Source organism: Danio rerio, chromosome 2 (assembly GCF_049306965.1).
Source record: "Danio rerio strain Tuebingen ecotype United States chromosome 2, GRCz12tu, whole genome shotgun sequence".
Lineage (NCBI taxonomy): Eukaryota > Metazoa > Chordata > Actinopteri > Cypriniformes > Danionidae > Danio > Danio rerio.
The window spans coordinates 47062501-47083605 of NC_133177.1; the positions used below are offsets into that span (position 1 = coordinate 47062501).

Genomic DNA, 21105 nt, shown 5'->3' on the forward strand with positions numbered 1-21105 from the left:
TCTTAAAGAATGAAATACTGCAGCAGCATCAGAGAGGCCTGGAGGAGCAGAAACATTTAGAGGAGCAGATCATTCAGCAGATGAAGAGAAACCAGGAGAAAATCAGGAGAGATGATGACCAAGCCCTAAAAGCCAAACACAAGGTAAAAGCAGGACATCGAAAAACGTTCATATTAGCTTTATTTCCATGTTACTGTGCATTTGTACATTTTAAAACTGGGTAATAAACACTAACAACATGCACTTATGTACTATAGGGTTAGGATTAAAGTTTGCTTTAGTGTTGTTGAAAGCAATTTTGCATAATTTACTGTTGTTACTATAGTTAGTGCATGTTACATGTATAAAAAAAGACACTGTCAAATAAAGTATTACTGAAAAGGTTGCATTCAAAGTGATATCCAGATGAAGCCTTGTACAATGCTACAAAATGTTTTGATCTAACCCTTTATAGGACACTTTTTTAACTACTCATCAGAAAAACCCTGGGCCCCTACTAAAAAAACATTTTATCAACACTAAGGAATAGGGGATTAAATAGTCAGTTTCTTTGTTTTGTTGAACACAAAAGAATACATTTGCTTATCATTTTTTAGTCAGTGGGTGTCAGCAACCAGCATTCTTCAAAATGTCTTTTGTGTTCAACAGAAGAAAGAAACTCATAAAAAATTAAAAGGAATAAATAATGAGGTCATTTTCATTTTTGGGTGAACTATCCCCTTAAGCTAAGAGTGAGGCCGGGGTAGACCTCATTGCTCTGGATGATATCAGCATGATTGCTAACTACAGTATGCACACATCGCATTCTTTGCAATTTAAAAAGTAAATATTTACTATTTAATATTTATTTATTATTTTTTCATTCATTTTATAACTAATCTAATGCAGTTTTTTTAGAATCAAAAACAATACAAAGCTGATAAGAGCCAAGATAATATTTATTACAGTAAACTATTACTGTAAAAATAGTAATAATTGAATGAATTGTGTTTTTTTTTAACAGCATGAGGAAGCATCGTGGATGATTTGGAAAGGAAATAAAGATGTTGGGAATAAGATTGTACAGGCTGATGAATCTCTCAGTGCAGTGGAGCAGGAGAAAGAGGGTACAGTTCAACTCATCTCAACTCTTTTTCTATGAATCAAGGCCTTCAGTGAAACACTATTACTTTAGTCAGAGCACTGAGTAATACACATTTACTAAACTCTATATCCTCCTTGTTCTGCCAGAAAGACTAGGGGATACATTATATATTGAATTACTTTTATTTGATCAGTACTATTTGACTTAAAGTATGATTTAACAAAACATAGGATTTCTTTGGCAGAGACCCTGTACTTGAATCAGAAGCTTGTAGTTCCAGCTATGACTAATGAGGACTAAAGCCTGATTTATACTTCTGCGTCAAGTGACCGGCGTAACTCACGGCACAGGCAATGCGCACAGCTGTGCATTTATACTTCTGCGCACTGTCTTTGTCGGTCTGCATTATCACTTCCGAAACGCTAGTTGGCAGTGAGGTGTAAATGTTCCTCTGTGTCGAGTCTCTTCGCTTTTGTTTTGCTTTTCCTGAACACTTCCTGGTTGTACAAGTGACTCAAACTCGCTCATTTTGAGGCAGGAACCGGCGGACGTGCAACAACTTCAACTATGAGGTAAACACAAAACAAAACTTTCCATCTGGAGCTCCTTCACGGGACTCCACACTTGTAAACAATCGCTCGCGCCATTCGCGCAGCTCTTTGTCCCGCCCAGACTCGTCAGTGCTACCAAGCCGACCAATCACAGAGCTTGCGCTACGCGTCGTTGCGACGTGTAGTTAAATTTTTTGAGAGGTGCACGTCAGTGACGCCGACGGCCACGGCGAAGGGCTATGCGTCAGCGCTGTAGCATACGCCGGCGTTTGATGCAGAAGTATAAATCAGCCTTAAGGCAGGGGCGAAACCTACCCATAAAGAATGAAGAACATGTACCCACCACCATCACTCAGAGTATCGGTCAGTAGATCCTAAAGCAAAACAGAAATTGAATATAATTATAATTAGACATGGGATATAACTTGTGCTCTTTAATATTTGCCATTTATAACTGCTATAAATGGAAAACATGATCCATTTAATGACTGCTATAGAGATACGGGCAACAGGCCAGACATGCAAAGGCCTGGGTCATACGCTGGAGAGAGAGGACCTCGGCTGGCTAGACGGAGAGAGAGGGCCGGCTCCGGCAGGCTGCGTGGTTTGGAACAGACCCGGCAGGCATCGCGGTTTAAAATGGCTCAAGCGAGCTACGCAGTTTGTTAAGGCCCCAGTGGGCTAAGATGAGTTTAATCCGGCATACGATTAGTAACAAACTTTTATTGGTCATTTTTGGAGTTGCATGGCTTGGATACTGTATGTGAGTTTATGTTTGAGTAATATGACTTGCTCTGTAATGCAGTAATATATTACGTGATGCCTTTTGCTTAACAACTTGAGCACTATTTAGGTATCCAGCACTAGGTTTGAATTGTTTGCCTTGAGGTTGCAGTAAGGAAGGCTACGTATAAATAAATCATAAAAGTGATGTAACGCTCCTTAAACACAAGCGCAGAATGCGAGAGTACAGTGATAAAACAGCGCTTAACATTGTTTATTTTAAAAAGAAGAGATAAACATCTGTGTCAGTATCTGCAGCCAAATGAATGAACAGCTTATGTATTCTTTCTGTCTCGTGCTATTGGTTGGAACTGATTGTGATGAGTGATGGGACATTAGGTCTTCATGGTAGAACTAGCGCTAAAAGCTACATGGATTTAATGCTATGACCACTTCGGACAGACCTTTAGACTACTCGAGTTGCTATATCTTTTCCTATTTAAAAGCATTGACTTGCTATGGAGAAGAAACTCCCATTCAAAAAACATAAAGAAATGGGGGGTGGGCTCATTTGACTCAAACAATTAGTCTTAGGAACATTCTAAAACTGACATGCCACACCCTACCAACCATTTAGAACACCTTAGCAACTGATATCATAGACTAAATAAAAATAAAGAAATCTTGATGCTGCAGTGTCATAGAGACATCAGGGTTGATTTATATCATTCATATTGGTTAGAAGCTTTGATGTATCTTCACTTTAAGCTATTAATTTACTCCATAGCAGCAAAACAGAATAACCTAGAAACCATTTAACAGCAATTTTTCTACATCAGAACATTGTCTGGGACCTGGGCTTTTTCTCAATACCAAGTACTCAAGGTTCGGACCTGCGTCCTTGGAAGTTCAGACTTGCCAAGTTCACACGTAGAAGAACGAACTACAGAGGACGTAAGGACACAAGTCGGGTACTTCTTCAAATGGAACGGCAGTGTACTTTATAACGTCATATACCTCACCATGGATTCATTGTTTCACTATACATTAACAATAGAAAGATTTAATTATATAAAGCACGACCCTGTAATTAATATTATATTTATTTTATAAATCTACATTTTTGATTTATGAAAAGTAGACCAATCCATATAAATGTGAAGTAAAATGAGTTATTATACACAAACACGTGTCTTTAATTATCAGTTATTAAACTACAATGGTAACGTTAATTATACAAGTATATACACAATAAGAAATAAAGACATACACGATAAGAAATAAAGATTACGTCAAACTATTTGGTAAACAAAGACAAACCTCGTACAACACGGTAACTTAATTAAAGACAATTATAAAATGTAACAAAATAATACTGCCAAAAAAATACACCTGAGAACAAGTTATAGATTTATAAGACCAAAAACTGACCGTTAGATAGTCACAAGATGAATTAAATATCATGTTTTAACTACAATGAAGTTATGAGATCCAGCGGTACATCCGAGATGGAATGGCCGGAGTAAAGCTGCTCTTGGCGGGGTAGGTGATGACGGAGCTCCCATTGGCAGGCTGGGAGTCAGAGTCCGCATAAGCTGAGGAAGATCGTTAAAGACACGCTATCTTTGTGAATAAACTGCTGATTCAAGTTTAAAACAATTATATTCTCACCTAAAAAAACTCTTAAAACTTTATTTTGTGACACAGTAAAGGAGTGTTTTTAAAACCGTGCATGATTTCTCCTCCACCATTAGCATTTGCTGGTTTAGCTGCAATGCATTCTGGGATACCTGTGCTTCACAAGTTCGCACAAGTCACCTCTCGATGCATCCTTGGCCAAAGGGGCAGAGCAAGTATTCATTTGGGATTTTTTTCTGTACTTGGCAAGATGTGAAGTTTGAATTGGAACAGTACTTTGCCGACGGTTGATGATGTTTCACGAGGACACAAGAACGCAAGTACAGACAGGAACGCATATTGAGAAACAGCCCTGGGTTCTGGCTTATTTGACTCGTGCTAGCAAAACGGGACTTCCAGTGATTAGCCAAATTCTAATAACGATTAGCTAAATGCTTATAACGATTAGTTAAGTGAAATAACATGCTAGAGATGCCTAATAACTGTTAGGATTTGATTAAATATGCAAATTACACTTGCTAAATAGCAACCCAGTTTACTTTAGCAACCACCTAGCAATGCCTAGCAACACCTACCTACTGCCATTTACAATCCAAGCGCAGTCACTTTGGCTTCTCAAGTCACCATCAAAGTTTGTCAAAAAACTTCAGCTTCTAGTTATTACGTCGGCTTGAGAAATCCAACATAATTATATCCTACTTAAACGTATTATGTTGGCTTGAGAAAACCATCTGTAACTGGGATTCAAAATGAGAATGGAGATGAGGGTCTTTATGAAACTGAACACAGGTAAACAGTTACAGCAAACAAGACTCAGCATTGTGTGTGTGAATGTGAGCTGTATATTTAGTCTATGTAATCAATCCTCATGATCTATAGCTGTTTGCAAGTAATTGGGGTGATCCGGAACTGGTGTGTGTGATGTGCCTAATGGGATATGTAGTTTCTTAAGTGGCATATGTGTAGTTCTCCAGCAATCTGCAAATGCTAGATCGATGGTGATTGTGACACTGTCATACTGTAATGCTACATAAACTTATTAGTGGGGTTTGACTTCAGGCAAATACACTAGTGTTATTATCCATACTAATAATAATAATAATAATAATAATTATTATTATTATGTTGGCTTGAGAAGACTTTACTTGAGGGAGTGTTTGTGTGCGAATTATCACATTGGGGTGATATATCCCTTTAACACTCTATTAAAGGGATAGTTCACCCCAAAATGAAAATTGTGAGTACATCCACCACTTTTTCCTAACCTGAGTTTCTTTCTTCTGTTGAACAACACAAAGAGACATATATTAAAGAGTGTTGGAAAGATATTGACTAGATTTCTTTGTAACTACTATTGTTATTGGCTGTTTTCCCCAATATTCTTCAGGCTGCCTTATTTTGTTTTCAACAAAAGAAAGAAATTAAAAAAAATAGCTAAAAACAGCTTTTATTTTTGAGTGAACCATCCCTTTAAGTGGTTTAATTGTCTTGTTTTTGACACTAGGAAAGAGTTTAGGTTCACCACCCAGAGCTGAATCATCCACAGGACAACCAGTGAGTATCAGCAATGTCAATATGAAGATTTCTTTCAGTTTTTTTCTTTATTTATTATAACAAGTATTTTGTAAAAATGTCTTTTATTTTAGCAATTAAATTATTTTCTGTGATAATTACAGTATATTTTTTAGAGAAATGTAATAATCAATCTTTTACCTAAAATTCAGCATATTCTTGTCATCTCTTTACCTCAGACCTCAGAAAGTGCAGAAGAGTTCACACCTGAACTCATTCAAACAGTAGATGAGGACAAACACAAAAATACATACAGGTATTGACCACTCACCTACAGTACTTAGTTTTAATTTCCCCTATTAGTTTATTTCACCTATACAGTACCACATGTCTTTGAACTGTGAGGGAGACGAGAGCATCCAGAGGAAATCAATGTAAATAGTGGGAAAACATGCAAACTCTACTTGGAAAGCCCTGCATGCCCCACATTATAACCGCCTATATGTCACATGCTCCATACAAAGAATTGATATAGTGGTTTCCTAGTAACATAAATGAGCAGTGCATGGCTCTTCTTTAAAGTCAATGAAAAGGCAGTGTGGTGTGCCTTGCGTTTTCCAAAGATAAACTTCAGTGTGATGAACCCTTAAAAGAGCCTCGGATATGGTTGTGCTATTTTTTGGGGATATTTTGGGATCTCTTGGGGAGTTCTTATTTTGTCTTTATTGAGATATGACAGAGAAATGTTCTTGTTTCCATGTACAAAAGTTCTTTAAACTACTCAATCTTTAGACATATGGATTTAAGGCCTGTAAGGTATTTCAAAACAAACATAGGTCTTTGAAACTGCCTGAACTAAATTTGAAGTGAAATTTGTTTAGCATTATTTCAACAATTGTACTTTGTGGATGCACAGGGAGAATAATGTGTTCATGCAGTTGAATCGACAGAGATTAGAAGTAATAATGTGTTCAGCTTTTTTTTCTACTGCTATTTCAAATGTGTCTCTCAAGACGGTTCCCGTTCATCTCATTCGTCACGATAACCCCGCACTCAACAAATTTCAGCCCAGCAATGTTTTGGTGCTACTTGAGACCATTTCCTGGAGCAGAGCTGGTTCTTTTGGTGCTCAGTAAAAATAACAGATTTTCAACTAGGCTCTGAACCAGCAATACCAACAGTACCAGCATAACAATATTTCAAACAGGACAAGTGAGTAAAAAAACCTCTGGAGAAACCTAACTCCGCTGGGGTGAACAGTTCACCTTTGGCTAAATGTCTTGGGCAGAGATGCAGTCTGGACTCCAGAGGCTTAAGAATGATAAGCATCTATCATGAACAAGGTGCAAGTACAAGTAAATCATTTAGCTGATTTTTGTTTTTCAAAAAAAGTGTTCAGAGTGACAGACGAGCCTCTGAAACACTTTGCACGAATCAGTCTTGCCTTCTTAACTCATCAATGACCACAACAACAGTCTGCTCTGGATTTCAGGCAGTTCCATGAATATGTGAACCTCTGGATAAGGATGACACATCAACATCTTGCAAGCTCTCATGCCTCTTCTTGTGACGTAGATGTTAACATACTTGTTCTGGTTATGAAGATCATTTTAAGTCATTCTTCAGAAGGTGCTGTTTTTGAGTGTTGAACTGATGGAGACTGCTGCAGCTCACTTCTATTTGCTAAACAGGGCAGATCATCATCAGTCATGAGTGTAAGAGGAAGAGAAAGTTGGTATTTGTATGTTTTGAAAAACTTTATGATTTAAAGGGATTTGTACCAGTGTAGGCAGGTTGTTTACACACTCACTGTGGACACACATCGGTTCAAACACCTTATAAAAGGGAATTGCATAACTGATGCAGTTTAATAAAGAAAATATATATATATATTAATGTTCTGTTTTTCAGATTTGTGTCTCCTCATGCTGGTCAGTTTCAGTGCAGTTTGACCAGTCTTGTGTTTGTGATGGATGGTGAAGGAGAGGTGCTGTATAGAGTCGTCTCATGGGATCCTCGTCTGTTAGATGGTTTGGGTCAAATTCAGCCCGTGGGACCCTTATATGACATTGACTGTTTTAATGGCTCAATCTCAAGACTGCACCTTCCTCACTGTGAAATATTTTCTGGTAGGTTTCTTTCAACATATTGAATATAAAATGTGACTATTCAACTACCATCCGCAGTGTGATTATTGTGGATGCAGATATTGCAATTTTGATGATTGGATGATTTGACAAAGGGAACCACAGACTTTTCTCTCCCCAGACAATTTCTCCAGCTCTTCCGGGGGGATCCAGAGGCCTTCCCATGCAAGCTGAGAGACATAGTTCCTCCAGTGTGTCATGGGTCTTCCCAAAGGCCTCCTCCTGGTGGGACATGAAGGCATCTGAAACAGATGCCCGAGCCACCTCAGCTGGCTTTTCTCAATATGGAGAAGCAGCGGCTCTACTCCCAGGTTTCTCCCAGGTGACAGACCTCATCACCGTCACTGACTTTCCTCCAACCTGGTGATTGTAACCACCTTTTTTTCCGGTGGAGCCTTCGGCAATAGGCTCTGCCTAGAAATTCTGTGCATAAACATAATAAACAGAATTAGTGAAAAAGGGCAACTCTGGAGGAGTTAAACATACAGTGGAGTCAAGTCTGTCTTATTGCCAACAATGCCAGTGTGCCGGCAGCTAGCTCTCTGCAACTCTCACATGGTCGCCCACTGAAGCTAAGCAGGGCTGCGCCTGGTCAGTACCTGGATGGGAGACCACATGGGAAAGCTAGGTTGCTGCCTGAAGTGGTGTTAGTGAGGCCAGCAGGGGGTGCTCAACCTGTGGTCTGTGTGGGTCCTAATGCCCCAGTATAGTGATGGGGACTATATACTGCTCAGTAAGCGCCGTCTTTCGGATAAGACGTTAAACCGAGGTCCCGACTCTCTGTGGTCTTTACAAATCCCAGGATGTCCTTCGAAAAAGAGTAGGGGTTTAACCCCGGCATCCTGGCCAAATCTGCCCTCTGGCCTCAGTCCATCATGGCCTCCTAACCTTCCCCATATCATTATTGGCGTATCATCACTCTGTCTCCTCTCAACCAATCAGCTGGTGTGTGGTGTGCGGTCTGGCGCAAAATGGCTGCCGTCGTGTCATCCAGGTGGATGCTGCACACTGGTGGTGGATGAGGAGATTCCCCCCATTGTGTAAAGCGCTTTGAGTGCCCAGAAAAATGATATATAAAATGTAAGGAATTATTATTATTATTATTATTATTATTAGAACTGCTTTCCCCCTTCTGAGGCACCGGACAGTTTGAGGCTGACCGGTAGTCTTTATCCATGGTCTCTCTGAACTCTTCACGCTTAGCCTGTTGGTACCCGTTAGCTGCCTAAGGAGTCCTACAAACCAACCAAGCCTAGAAGGATTCCTCCTTCAACTTGACGTCTATCACCGGGTTCGTGGATTGCCGCCAGCACAGGAACCACAGGGGTTAAAGCCACAGCTCCTTACAGCTGCATCAACAATGGAGCTTGAGAACCTGGACCACTCTGTTTCAATGTCTCCAGACTCCTCCAGGATCTGTTCAAAGCTCTTACAGAGATGAGTTAAAAATCCCTCTGACTTGTGGTTCAGCCAGATGTTCCAAAAAGACCCGAACAGTATGTTTGGACACTAGGCTGGCTACCCTCCCATTCACATGGCAGCTTAGTTGGGGAGCTATAAGCAAGCACACACCAGCCTTGCACTATGGGCAGCTCCAGAGTAGAATAAAGACCAGCCCTTCTAAAGAAATTGAGTTCAAGAGCCCAAGCTGTGTGTAAGGGTGCTTTCACACCTGCCTTATTTAGTTTGATTGAATAGCACTAGAGTTTGTTTTCCCTTTTGGTGTGGTTCGTTTGGGCAGGTGAGAATGCAGCAATCGTACTCGAGTGCGCACCAAAAGCGGACCAAATAAGCGTACCGAGACCTGCTTGAAGAGATGGTCTCGGTATGCTTTCAAACTAACCCTGTAGCGGTTCGTTTGTGGTAAGAATATAATCCGTACCAAAACAGGTCCAACCGCAAAAAGTATTTCGCAAGATAACCATGTCGCAGTTTAGCTAAATTAATTCACTCCTCCTCCTGAGGGGACGAGTGATGTATTAAAACCCTGTTTTCCACCCACGGCTGCGCTTCATTCTAGAAATGTGTGGTTTGTCTAAAGCAGGGATACAATCAGTCAGCGCAGTCGTCCCTTCATAGTAAAAAGCGACATTTTGTGTCTGCCGGTTTTGTTTTCCTGCGGGAGTTCATTGGCATTTTCCTGCACGTTAATTCTGACCAATCAATAAGCAGTTTAGAAAATATGTTCTACAACATCTGGCCAATAAGAGATGTGGATTTTGTCAGATGAGTGCATTTTGGTTAATTTTAACTGGTTTGGACCAAAGCAAGCAGTGTGGTGTGAAAACGACCCAAAGACGGCAGAAGATGCAACAATGTATCATTTATTACCCTTGGTGCGGACCAAATGAAGTGAACTACAGATGTGAAAGCACCCTAAACCTCCTGCACAAGTTCCTTCCTTCAGTGAGATTCTGTGCCTAATGATGGGTTTTTCATGGACCTGACCTTTGACCACCAACTGTTACACAATGCACTGGTCTCCTATGGCTCCCCCTGCAGGAGGATGGTCCCACATCACTTCTTCAGGGTGAGCTTGGCCAGGTTTTATGAAACAAACCCAACCCAAGGCCTGAGTTTTAGTACTCATGAGAGGTTTTAACTGGTACTTATAAGGGGGTAACCACATTTAGTCTGACCTGTCACCTAAGACTTTTTTGCCTTCGTAGACACTACCAGGGGCTTTAACCCCTGACAACATAGCTCTTAGGACCACTCAGGCACTCAAACCCCTCCGCCATGATAAGGTGGCAGTTCATGGAGTTGTAGCCCTAACTGTATAACTGTATTGCCTGTTATATAGTAGTCCTAACTGCATAGCAAAGAAGCTACACATTTAATTTAACACACAACAAAATACTTTATTGTTTTTGCAGAGGGCGACAACATGGATGGTTTGGCTGTAGCACATTTCACTGCTGGGAATATTGAAATAATTCAGCCAATTAAAGTGACAGAAACTCATGTGATGATAGACATCAGAGATCTCTCTCTATTTGGACTCCTCTGGATGAAGATATTTAGTCCCCCCATTAGTGGACAAGTTTTGCTTTTCCTTCGAACACTACCTGTTGAAGAGAGAGAGAAAATACTGAATGTCCACTTGCTTCCTGGGAATATTCCTGTACCAGAGGTACCGTATTTTCTGTTTTGAGTATTATAAAAAAAATGGAAAGTTCAAGCACATTTATATATAAATGTCTGCTTTTGCATATTGGCATTATTACAATTTATTATTATTATTATTATTATTATTATTATTATAGTGCTTTCTGTGGTGTAATTAATTTAGTTAAAAGTTTTAAAACGGTTTACATTGTTGGTGTATTACTGTGTGATAACTACAGAAAAGGGCATTCAATTAATCTTTTTTTTTTTGTTTTTTTCTTGATTCCTCAAGGTCCAGCTCTGCCACCGGGATAAAAAATACATTGAGACAACTTCAAAATGTCAGTTGTTTTTTGAGCGAGAATACAGTCTGTGTTGCCAGCCAGAGAACTTCCAAGTGCAACCAACGGTAACGTATGTTTAACATATAAGCATTAATATTTTAAATGAAATGAATTTCGTTACATTAATAAGGAAAAGTGGTATGACAAATATGGGCCGGAAAAGTGAATAAAAAATATATGATATGATAAATATAAGAAAATATGATAAATATCATACATATATATATATATATATATATATATATATATATATATATATATATATATATATATATATATATATATATATATATATATATATATATATATATATATATATATATATATATATATATATATATATATATACATATATACATACAGGAGTCGGACAAAACATAGTTTTACAAAACATAGCAAAACAAAGTTGAGGATCCATGTACAGTACTTTATTACAGCAAACTGTAACATACAGGGAAATCCAGAAGCGCAATCTGATAACAGGCAAATAGTCGATACAGGCAGCAGGCAGGATAAACAATAAAACAAGGTGAGGGTGGCAGAATCGTGACAGTTGGAGGTTTCATGGCTAAATTTCACCAACCTCGTCTTCATTGATTGCACATTCCACCAGAAAGAGTAGTGTGATGGTTTAATTAGCAGAGTAATAACATAGTTTTGCTCAAAATATTGCATTGCACATAACATTATGAGTGACCTATCAGAGTTCAAAAGACAGCAAACTGTTGGTGTGTGTCTCGCTGACTAAGACAGTAATTCTTTGTGATGTATTAAGGCAAAACACAGTATCTATGATTATGTCAACACAACACCAAAAAGGACAAACCACATCCAACAGGAGTAAATTGTGGATGCAAGAGGAAACTGTCTGCAAGGGATGTCCAGTTGCTAACCCATATTGTATCCAAAAGACATTTGCTCTATACAAAAACACAGTTGCTCTACTAACTGCTGAATTAAATGTGCACCTCAACTTTCCTGTTTGCACCCAAACTGTTTGTTGGATCAACATTCATGGCTGCTAAAGCCAAACCTTTTGTCACTCATGCCAATGCCAAATGTCAGTTTTAGTGGTGTCAGCAACAAAAATCTTGGGCTGTGGACAATGTGAAAAATATAGTCTTCTCTGATGAGTTCGCCTTTACTGTCTTTCTCACGTCTGGGAAAGTTACGTTGTGTAGAAGACCCAAAGAAGCGTACAGTACCACCCAGATTCTTGCATGGCCAAAATGAAGCAAGGGGGTGGATCAGTGATGGTTTTGGCTGCAATATTATGGCATTCCCCAGACCCAATACATGTGCTAGATGGGCAGGTCACTGCCATAGTCTACCAAGCCATTCTGGAGGACCATGTGCACCCAGTGGTTCAAATGTTGTATCCTGTAGGTTGTGCCTTGTTACAACATGACAATGCACTAATACACATGGCAAGACAGGTGACTGAGTAGTTTGATGAACATGAAAGTGTAGTTGACATCACCCATGGCCTGTTGTAAATATTATTGAGCCCATATTTTGGAGGAGCGAATCAGGAAAGGTTTTCCTCCACCTACATCATGTAGGTGGCTACTATTCTGCAAGAAGAAGACAAGGCAACTGTGCAGGACTTATATCTTTTATTTTATAGATGAATTGATGCTGTATTGGCCGCAAAAAGAGACCCTACACCAGGGGTGGCCAACACTGTTCCTGGAGAGCCACCTTCCTGCAGATTTCAGTTGCTACCCATATCAAACACACCTGAACCAATTAATTAGAACCTGAGCACCACGTGATAATTACAGGCAGGTGTGTTTGATATAGGTTGCAACTGAAATCTGTCGGAAGGTGGCTCTCCAGGAACAGGGTTGGCCACCCCTGCCCTACACCATATTAATCAATCATTGTGGTCTAAAACCAGGCATTTCAGTTTTATTGTCCAACCCCTGTGTATATACTTATAACGTTCTTTCATTTTTAGGTGTTATTGTATGAATATTCAAGAAAATGAGTAGTGTTAACATATTTCCTCTGTAATATTGTTCCTTTTCACTCAACTGCTGTTCAGCAGGGATATATGACTTAACAATAAAATCCTCTATTTTTGTTGTTGGTTAAGGTACCAAGTAATAGGGCATGTTTATATACTGAACATGTCCAATAATTTTTTGTTAGAAACTAAATTTACACCTAAAAGTGTGGAAAATAACACGCCAAAACTTTTGTAAAACTGTTTCATCATAAGGCCTTCAAATGTAGCTCATTAACTTAGAATTCAAAGATTCTTCCTTATTCTCATGTTGCCTCCATTGGTGTTTTCCAGAGTGAGATTTTTGACCATAGTAATTTTGGTCCAAACTATCATCCTACGTTTGAAGTGTTTCTGGGTGTTCACGTTAGGGAGGTCGGACTGGCTATCTTAGACAAAGCTGAAAATGGGAGAGAAGTGTGGAGCAGACAGCGAATATTACTCACAGGTAAAGAAATTTGGTTGTACTAAGTTTGTACTAAGTCTGTACTCTGTTCTGGTAGTGTGTCTTATAGATTTACTCAATTATACAACAATTAAGCTATTTTCTTTTTTTAAAAACGTTACACAAGCTATCAATATGATGTTTATATTTGTAGTATTCTGATGAATGTAAAATGTCACAGATTTCTCTGTGATCTAATTTTAAATTTTTATTATTAATAGCACCAAGTCAAGGAGTAGAAGACCACAGATTGACCCCAGGTCTGATTTTAATGCAAAATATTTCAATATTATATCAAATTAATATTTATTCTTGTCATTGTTATTCTTGGACATGCTCGACACATTTTTAAAGAGTAACTTCAATATTTTGTTTTAATCAGGAAGTGAATTTGTGGATGCCCTCAGAGGTGATCTTATTCAAAAAGTTTCATCAGTGATGGCGATTGCTGACAGCCTGATGAGCGAACGCATGATTACAGATGAACTATACAACGAAGTTCATAATGCCGATACAAATCAGAGGAAAATGAGACTCTTGTTTAGGGCTCTGGACTCTGGAGGAGCTTCTGTGAAAGCAGAGTTTTACCGTCTGCTGATGGAGAATGAACCTCGTCTAGTACATGAACTGGAGTCTAGACACAGCGAATCCAGCGGTCCTCAGTAATGCTGAGAGTGAGGCATAAACTGCAGCTTTTGGGTAATTATACTGGACTGTGTGTAGCAAGAGTTTTCAGAAGCTCTTTAGTTAATAAAGTAACTGGTATCAACTCCACAAGTGAAAGTGTAAAACTGTTCATGTTCTCATGCATGATTTGAAAAAAAAAAATGAACCAAAGAGCACCAAACCCTCTGAACAGTCCCCCAAAATTAAATGTGAAATCAGGCTTCATGTGTTTTAGCATGTTATCATTTTATTTTACATTTTTTAAATCCATAAAATAATGTTTAAACCATTAAGCTTTTCATTAATTTTCCTTCAGTTTAATTCCTTTATTCATCAGGGGTCACCACAGCGGAATGAACCGCAAACTCATCTAGCATAGCATATGCTTTACACAACGGATGCCCTTCCAGCTGCAACCCAGTGCTAGGAAACATCCATACACTCTTTCTCTCTCTCACACACACACACTCACACACACACTATGGCCAATTTAGTTTATGTATTTCACCTGTAACGCATGTCTTTAGACTGTGGGGAAAACTGCAGCACCCGGAGGAAACTAGTTCATATTTTTGTTTTGTATTTGACATTTGTTTTATATGAACACAGCACACAAGCTCAAAAAAAGTTCATAAATGTAATGTGAAGGACCGTTTTCATTCTTTTTAAACAAGAGCATAATGAAGTCACACTGAAACTAGCTCTCACATTTACACACTATAATGATGATTTGTAGGCAGAGAGCATGACAACATGCAGTATCTTAGCTGTTGTCATTTATGTTGAGTAAGTGTTTAAGTTTAAAATATTGTCTTTGTTTTAGCATTTTAATATCCATAAATGTTATCCTCTATTTTCTATAGTTGTGTTTAGGCCACAGCGGTTATACACCCTTTATGCTGCACAATTTTGGAAACATATTGGCTCATTTATTAGTTATACTATAAAGCAAGATGTTTCTGTTGCTTTTAAAGATGTTATTTGTGGTTAGTATGAATCTGCCTCTACTAAAAGAAATGGTTGTTTTGTTATAAATTACATTTATTTATTTGTAAATTCCAAATCCACAAAGCAAATTTACTAATACCAAACCATATGTTCCTGTTTTTCTGCAAGAAATTAGTCATTTAAATGTAATTTTAAAAATAAGAAAGCAAACATAACTATTTTATTTTTTAATGACTTTATATACTGTAATTGATTCTTAAACATCTTACCCTCAAGTTTATATCATGTTCTTTGTCGTTTATTTTTTCTTTCTCTCTCTCTCTCTCGTAGGCGATCTTCTTTCATTGACAATGTAATTCACATTCTGTATTTTATACTAATATTGTTACAATCATGTCAACTGTTTTTTGCAAATAAGAAAGGTGTTGGCATTAAAAAGCGTTGCAGCTCAGATTGCAACTACACGGAGTCTGCATTTAGACTCTTCTCAAATATCTTTTACATTATCAAATGTTATTCTTTAATTCACTACTTGTATGTCCTAATAGGTGAATTTTGTATAAAAAGGGAGAACCGATTGAACGGAATGAATGAAAGGAATTATACAATAATGTAATTCCTTAAAATAATCAATTATGAATGCAAACTTTTTAAACTCGCTGCTACGCCCAGGTTTTATGCACAGGCAAGAGTTTCAGCTACTTTCTGCTGTTAGGCTGTCGCCCTCAATCTTTCGCATTGTACATCCTTCCTGGTTCTTGCTACAAAGCTACAGTAATTACGTAAGACCGCCTTTCAAGAACAAATCTATTGACGATAGCGCGTGTGTTCTAGGCAGATTTTCACGCGAAGTTCCTGGTAATGAGCATGCCGTGCTGAAATTGAGATCCATAGATGGAGTCTTCGCAAAGTGACGGTAAGTTTAGAAGATGTACGTTAATAAACGCGCTGTAAGAAAATGTAGGTAATTCCTTTACAACCCACAAAGTACCGCGTCACTCGAGTGAACGGTGTACTTTTCTTTAGGCTACATTACGCTATAATAGTATAAAGAACGTACGTGTAGGTATAAGGGAACAAATTGTAATGCTTGGGTAATAATGAGGTAACAAGATCGCTGAAGAATGCATATTGAGAAACAGCCCTGGGCTCCCCTGATAAATGATTTATGAAATGTTGGGCAATCTCCAAAAATACTGGCAGTGGCAACGTGTTATTTAGACGTGTCGTAGAGTTTCAGCTTTGTGTGATGTAATCGAGAATTATGTATAATCAAAAAAGCAAAATGATTCTTGCATGATGGCGATTTGCACCTTACTTAAAAAAGTTAACAAATGCTATTCTTGTCAAGAACATCAATGTGTATGTGGGCGCATGCAACTGCGGTCAAGCCAGCCGCGGTTCGGAAAAACACAGTCAAGCCAGCCGCGCTTTATATTTTGGTGCGCGCGTATTATTATCATTACGGTAATGTCAGCAGCCACACAGAGAGCGCTCCACAGAGCACACATTTCGCCCAGAACAGAGAGATAACAACGAAATATAAGTTTATCCCCCTTTCCTCCCACGTATGCTTTATTAAACAATTTATTAGCTTTTTTTGACTGTTGTTATTTTAAGAAATTGGTTTCTGTGCTTACCTTTAATTTCCTCAAGTCTATCTTTTTGCTTCAAATGATTTTATAGCAATCAAACGGTCAGAATAAATATACGATTTCTAAATACCCAGAAAGCGTTTTTATTTCTCCTAGCCAACTACAGTACATTGCTAATAAGGTTGAATGCAATTTTATACAACGTGCCTAACCTCAGAAAGTGAAAATAATCATGAAGTAGTCCAACATAGCATTGTTTAAGTTACAAATATATGTTGGTTTTATTTAAAGGGGATTTAAAAATATATGCTTCTTTCAGTATATGGGATATGGGGCATTACTACACTTTAGATGAATGTAAAGACCTTATTATTTGTAGAATAGAATAGAACAACAAGATCGATGCAGGAAGTCAAATACTAAGCATACATCATATGAAGCCTGTTTTACTGCAGCATTTTGGAGAAATGTACCATTAACACACTTTAAAGTGCTATAAAGAAATAAGTAGAAAAAAAAACAAAGTTTGGTTCTGATACAGGATGTACATGCATACCTCATGTAAAAGACCTCATTTAAGTTAACAGAAGAAAACTATGGACAGGACATGCAATATTTTATGCATACCTCATAATAACTTACTGCAGCATTTTGGAGAAATGGGCTATTAATGAGCTAAAAAGTCTTTAAAGTGTTATAAATACATTGTTTGGAATAAGTTAAATAAAAGAGTGATCAGGTCTGATACTACATGTCCCATGCTATATGCATATATACAACACATGAATCCTTTTTACTGCAGCAATTTGGAAAAAAAAATGCTCATTTAAAAGATGTAGAAAAAAAAAACAATAGTCAGGTCTTATACAGGACATCCCATACTAAACCTCATTTAAAGACTTGTTACTGCAGCGTCTTGGAGAAATTGGGCATTAACATTACTCAAAGTGTTATGAAGACCCAATTTTCAATAAATAGACAAAAAACAATGATCAGTTCCTGTACAGAACATCACATACAATATGCATACTACATATAAACACTTCTTACTCCAGCAATCTGGAGAAGTGGGACATTAACATAATATAAAGTGTTGTAAAGACCCCATTTCGATTAAATAGAAAGAAACAATGGTCAATTCTTATTCAGGACATCCCATACTATATGTGTACTTCACATGAAATCTTTTTTACTGCAGCGTTTTAGAGAAACTAGGTATTAACCTATTATAAAGTGATATAAATACCCCATTTCTAATAAGTAGAAAAAAACAATGGACAGTTCTTATACAGGACATACCATACTATATATGTACTTCACATGAAGCGTTTTTACTGCAGCATTTAAAAAAAACGGGGTATTAACATAATATAAAATACTATAAAGACCACATTTTAAATAGGTAGAAAAAATCTATGGTCAGTTCTTATACAGGACATCCATACTATATCTGTACTTCACATAAAACTTTTTTACTGCAGCATTTTGGAGAAATGGGGTATTAAAATAATATAAAGTGCTATAAAGACCTCATTTCAAATAAGTAGACAAAAACAATGGTCAGTTCTAGTACAGGACATCCCATACTATGTGTGTACATTACATGAAACCTTCTTACTGCACTGTTTTGGAGAAATGAGGTATTAACACAATAAAGTAATATAAAAACCCCACTTCAAATAAGTAGAAAAAAACAATGGTCGGTTCTTATACAGGACATCCCATACTATATATGTACTTCACATGAAACCTTTTTACTGCAGCATTTTAAAGAAACGGGTTGTTAACATAGAAAAAAAGTACTATAAAGTCCCCCTTTCAAATAAGTAGAGAAAAACAATGGTCAGATCTTATACACGACACCCTTATCTCTGTGTGTACTTCACATGAAAGCTTTTTACTGCAGCATTTTAAAGACACGGGGGAATTAACATAGTATAAAGTAATATAAGGACCCCATTTTAAATAAGTAGAAATAAACAATGGTCAGTTCTTATACAGGACATCCCGTACTATATGTGTACTTCATATGAAACCTTTTTACTGCAGCATTTTGGAGAAAGGGGGTATTAACATAATATAAAGTGCTATAAAGACCCCATTTCAAATAAGTAGAAAAAGACAATGGTCAGTTCTTATACATGACATACCCTACTATATATGTACTTCACATGAAACCTTTTTACTGCAGCATTTTGGAGAAACGGGGTATTAAGCCAATATAAAGTGCTATAAAGACCCTATTTTAAATAAGTAGAAAAAAACAATGGTCAGTTCTTATACAGGACATACCATGCTATATGTGTACTTCACATGAAACCTTTTTACTGCAGCATTTTGAAGAAAGGGGGTATTAACGTAAAATAAAGTGCTATAAAGACCCCATTTCAAATAAGTAGAAAAAAACAATGGTCAGTTCTTATACAGGACATCCCATACTATATGTGCACTTCACATGAAACATTTTTACTGCAGCATTTTGGAGAAAGGGGGTATTAACATAAAATAAAGTGCTATAAAGACCCCATTTCAAATAAGTAGAAAAAAACAATGGTCAGTTCTTATACAGGACATCCCATACTATATGTGCACTTCACATGAAACAGTTTTACTGCAGCGTTTTTGGGAAACAGGGTATTAACAAATGATAAAGTGCTATAATGAGCACATTTCCAATAAGTAGAAAAAAACAATGGTCAGTTCTTACATAGGACATCCCATACTATGTACTTGACATGAAACTTTCTTACTGCACTGTTTTGGAGAAATGGGGTATTAACATAATATAAAGTACTATAAAGACCCCATTTCTAATAAGTAGAAAGAAACAATGGTCAGTTCTTATTCAGGACATCCCATACTTTATGTGTACTTCACATAAAAAAACTTTTTACTGCACTGTTTTGGAGAATTGGGGTAACAACCTAATATAAAGTGCTATAAAGACCGCATTTAATATAAGTAGAAAAAAAGAATAGTCAGTTCTTATACAGGACATACCATACTATATGTGTACTTCACATGAAACCTTTTTACTGCAGCATTTTGGAGAAAGGGGGTATTAATATAATATAAAGTCCTATAAAGACCCCATTTCAAATAAGTAGAAAAAGACAATGGTCAGTTCTTATACAGGACATCCCATACTATATGTGCACTTCACATGAAACATTTTTACTGCAGCGTTTTTGGGAAACAGGGTATTAACATATGATAAAGTGCTATAAAGAGCCCATTTCCAATAAGTAGAAAAAAACAATGGTCAGTTCTTACATAGGACATCCCATACTATGTACTTGACATGAAAATTTCTTACTGCACTGTTTTGGAGAAATGGGGTATTAACATAATATAAAGTACTATAAAGACCCCATTTCCAATAAGTAGAAAGAAACAATGGTCAGTTCTTATTCAGGACATCCCATACTTTATGTGTACTTCACATAAAAACTTTTTACTGCACTGTTTTGGAGAATTGGGGTAATAACCTAATATAAAGTGCTATAAAGACCCCATTTCAAATAAGTAGAAAAAGACAATGGTCAGTTCTTATAAAGGACATCCCATACTATATCTGTACTTCACATGAAACCTATTTACTGCAGCGTTTTGGAGAAAGGGGGTTTTAACATAATATAAAGTGCTATAAAGACCGCATTTCAAATAAGTAGAAAAAAACAATGGTTAGTTCTTATACAGGACATACCATACTATATGTGTACTTCACATGAAACCTTTTTACTGCAGCATTTTGGAGAAAGGGGGTATTAACATAATATAAAGTAATATAAAGAGCCCATTTCAAATAAGTAGTAAAAAACAATGGTCAGTTCTTATACAGGACATCCCATACTATAAGTGCACTTCACATGAAACATTTTTACTGCTGCGTTTTTGGGAAACAGGGTATTAACATATGATAAAGTGCTATAAAGAGCCCATTTCCAATAAGTAGAAAAAAACAATGGTCAGTTCTTACATAGGACATCCCATACTATGTACTTGACATGAAACTTTCTTACTGCACTGTTTTGGAGAAATGGGGTATTAACATAATATAAAGTACTATAAAGACCCCATTTCCAATAAGTAGAAAGAAACAATGGTCAGTTCTTATTCAGGACATCCCATACTTTATGTGTACTTCACATAAAAACTTTTTACTGCACTGTTTTGGAGAATTGGGGTAATAACCTAATATAAAGTGCTATAAAGACCGCATTTCAAATAAGTAGAAAAAAAGAATAGTCAGTTCTTATACAGGACATACCATACTATATGTGTACTTCACATGAAACCTTATTACTGCAGTGTTTTGGAGAAATTGTATAATATT

General features: G+C 37.2%; 3 protein-coding genes across 28 annotated transcripts in view; 2 read left to right on the forward strand and 1 right to left on the reverse strand.

Moving 5' to 3' along the window:
* Positions 1-15747, forward strand: part of gbp3 (guanylate binding protein 3) — a 26623-nt gene extending 10876 nt beyond the window's left edge. For 10 of the 21 annotated variants that reach the window (XM_073919208.1, XM_073919211.1, XM_073919232.1 and 7 more), the window contains 10 exons: positions 1-143; positions 1004-1106; positions 5501-5550; positions 5748-5824; positions 7420-7637; positions 10532-10788; positions 11056-11172; positions 13410-13563; positions 13782-13820; positions 13943-14514. The exon at positions 1-143 is cut by the window's left edge and continues 6 nt beyond it. In XM_073919208.1, coding sequence (XP_073775309.1) covers positions 1-143; positions 1004-1106; positions 5501-5550; positions 5748-5824; positions 7420-7637; positions 10532-10788; positions 11056-11172; positions 13410-13563; positions 13782-13820; positions 13943-14226 — 1442 coding nt within the window. In that variant the 3' untranslated portion in view covers positions 14227-14514. Of the gene's footprint in view, positions 144-1003; positions 1107-5500; positions 5551-5747; positions 5825-7419; positions 7638-10531; positions 10789-11055; positions 11173-13409; positions 13564-13781; positions 13821-13942; positions 14515-14563 lie in introns of those variants that run through there. The other 11 variants (XM_073919217.1, XM_073919200.1, XM_073919184.1 and 8 more) reach the window with 5 other exon arrangements.
* Positions 1-21105, reverse strand: part of zeb1a (zinc finger E-box binding homeobox 1a) — a 368188-nt gene that overhangs the window by 98560 nt on the left and 248523 nt on the right. The gene's annotated exons all lie outside the window — the stretch shown is intronic.
* Positions 15967-21105, forward strand: part of si:ch211-195h23.3 — a 35609-nt gene continuing 30470 nt past the window's right edge. For 5 of the 6 annotated variants that reach the window (XR_012384758.1, XM_073911141.1, XM_073911154.1 and 2 more), the window contains exon 1: positions 15967-16090. Coding sequence is in view for 2 of the 6 variants with exons in the window: in XM_068222715.1 (XP_068078816.1) it covers positions 16069-16090 (22 nt within the window). In the remaining 4 variants the exon portion in view is untranslated. 6 annotated transcript variants of the gene reach the window in all.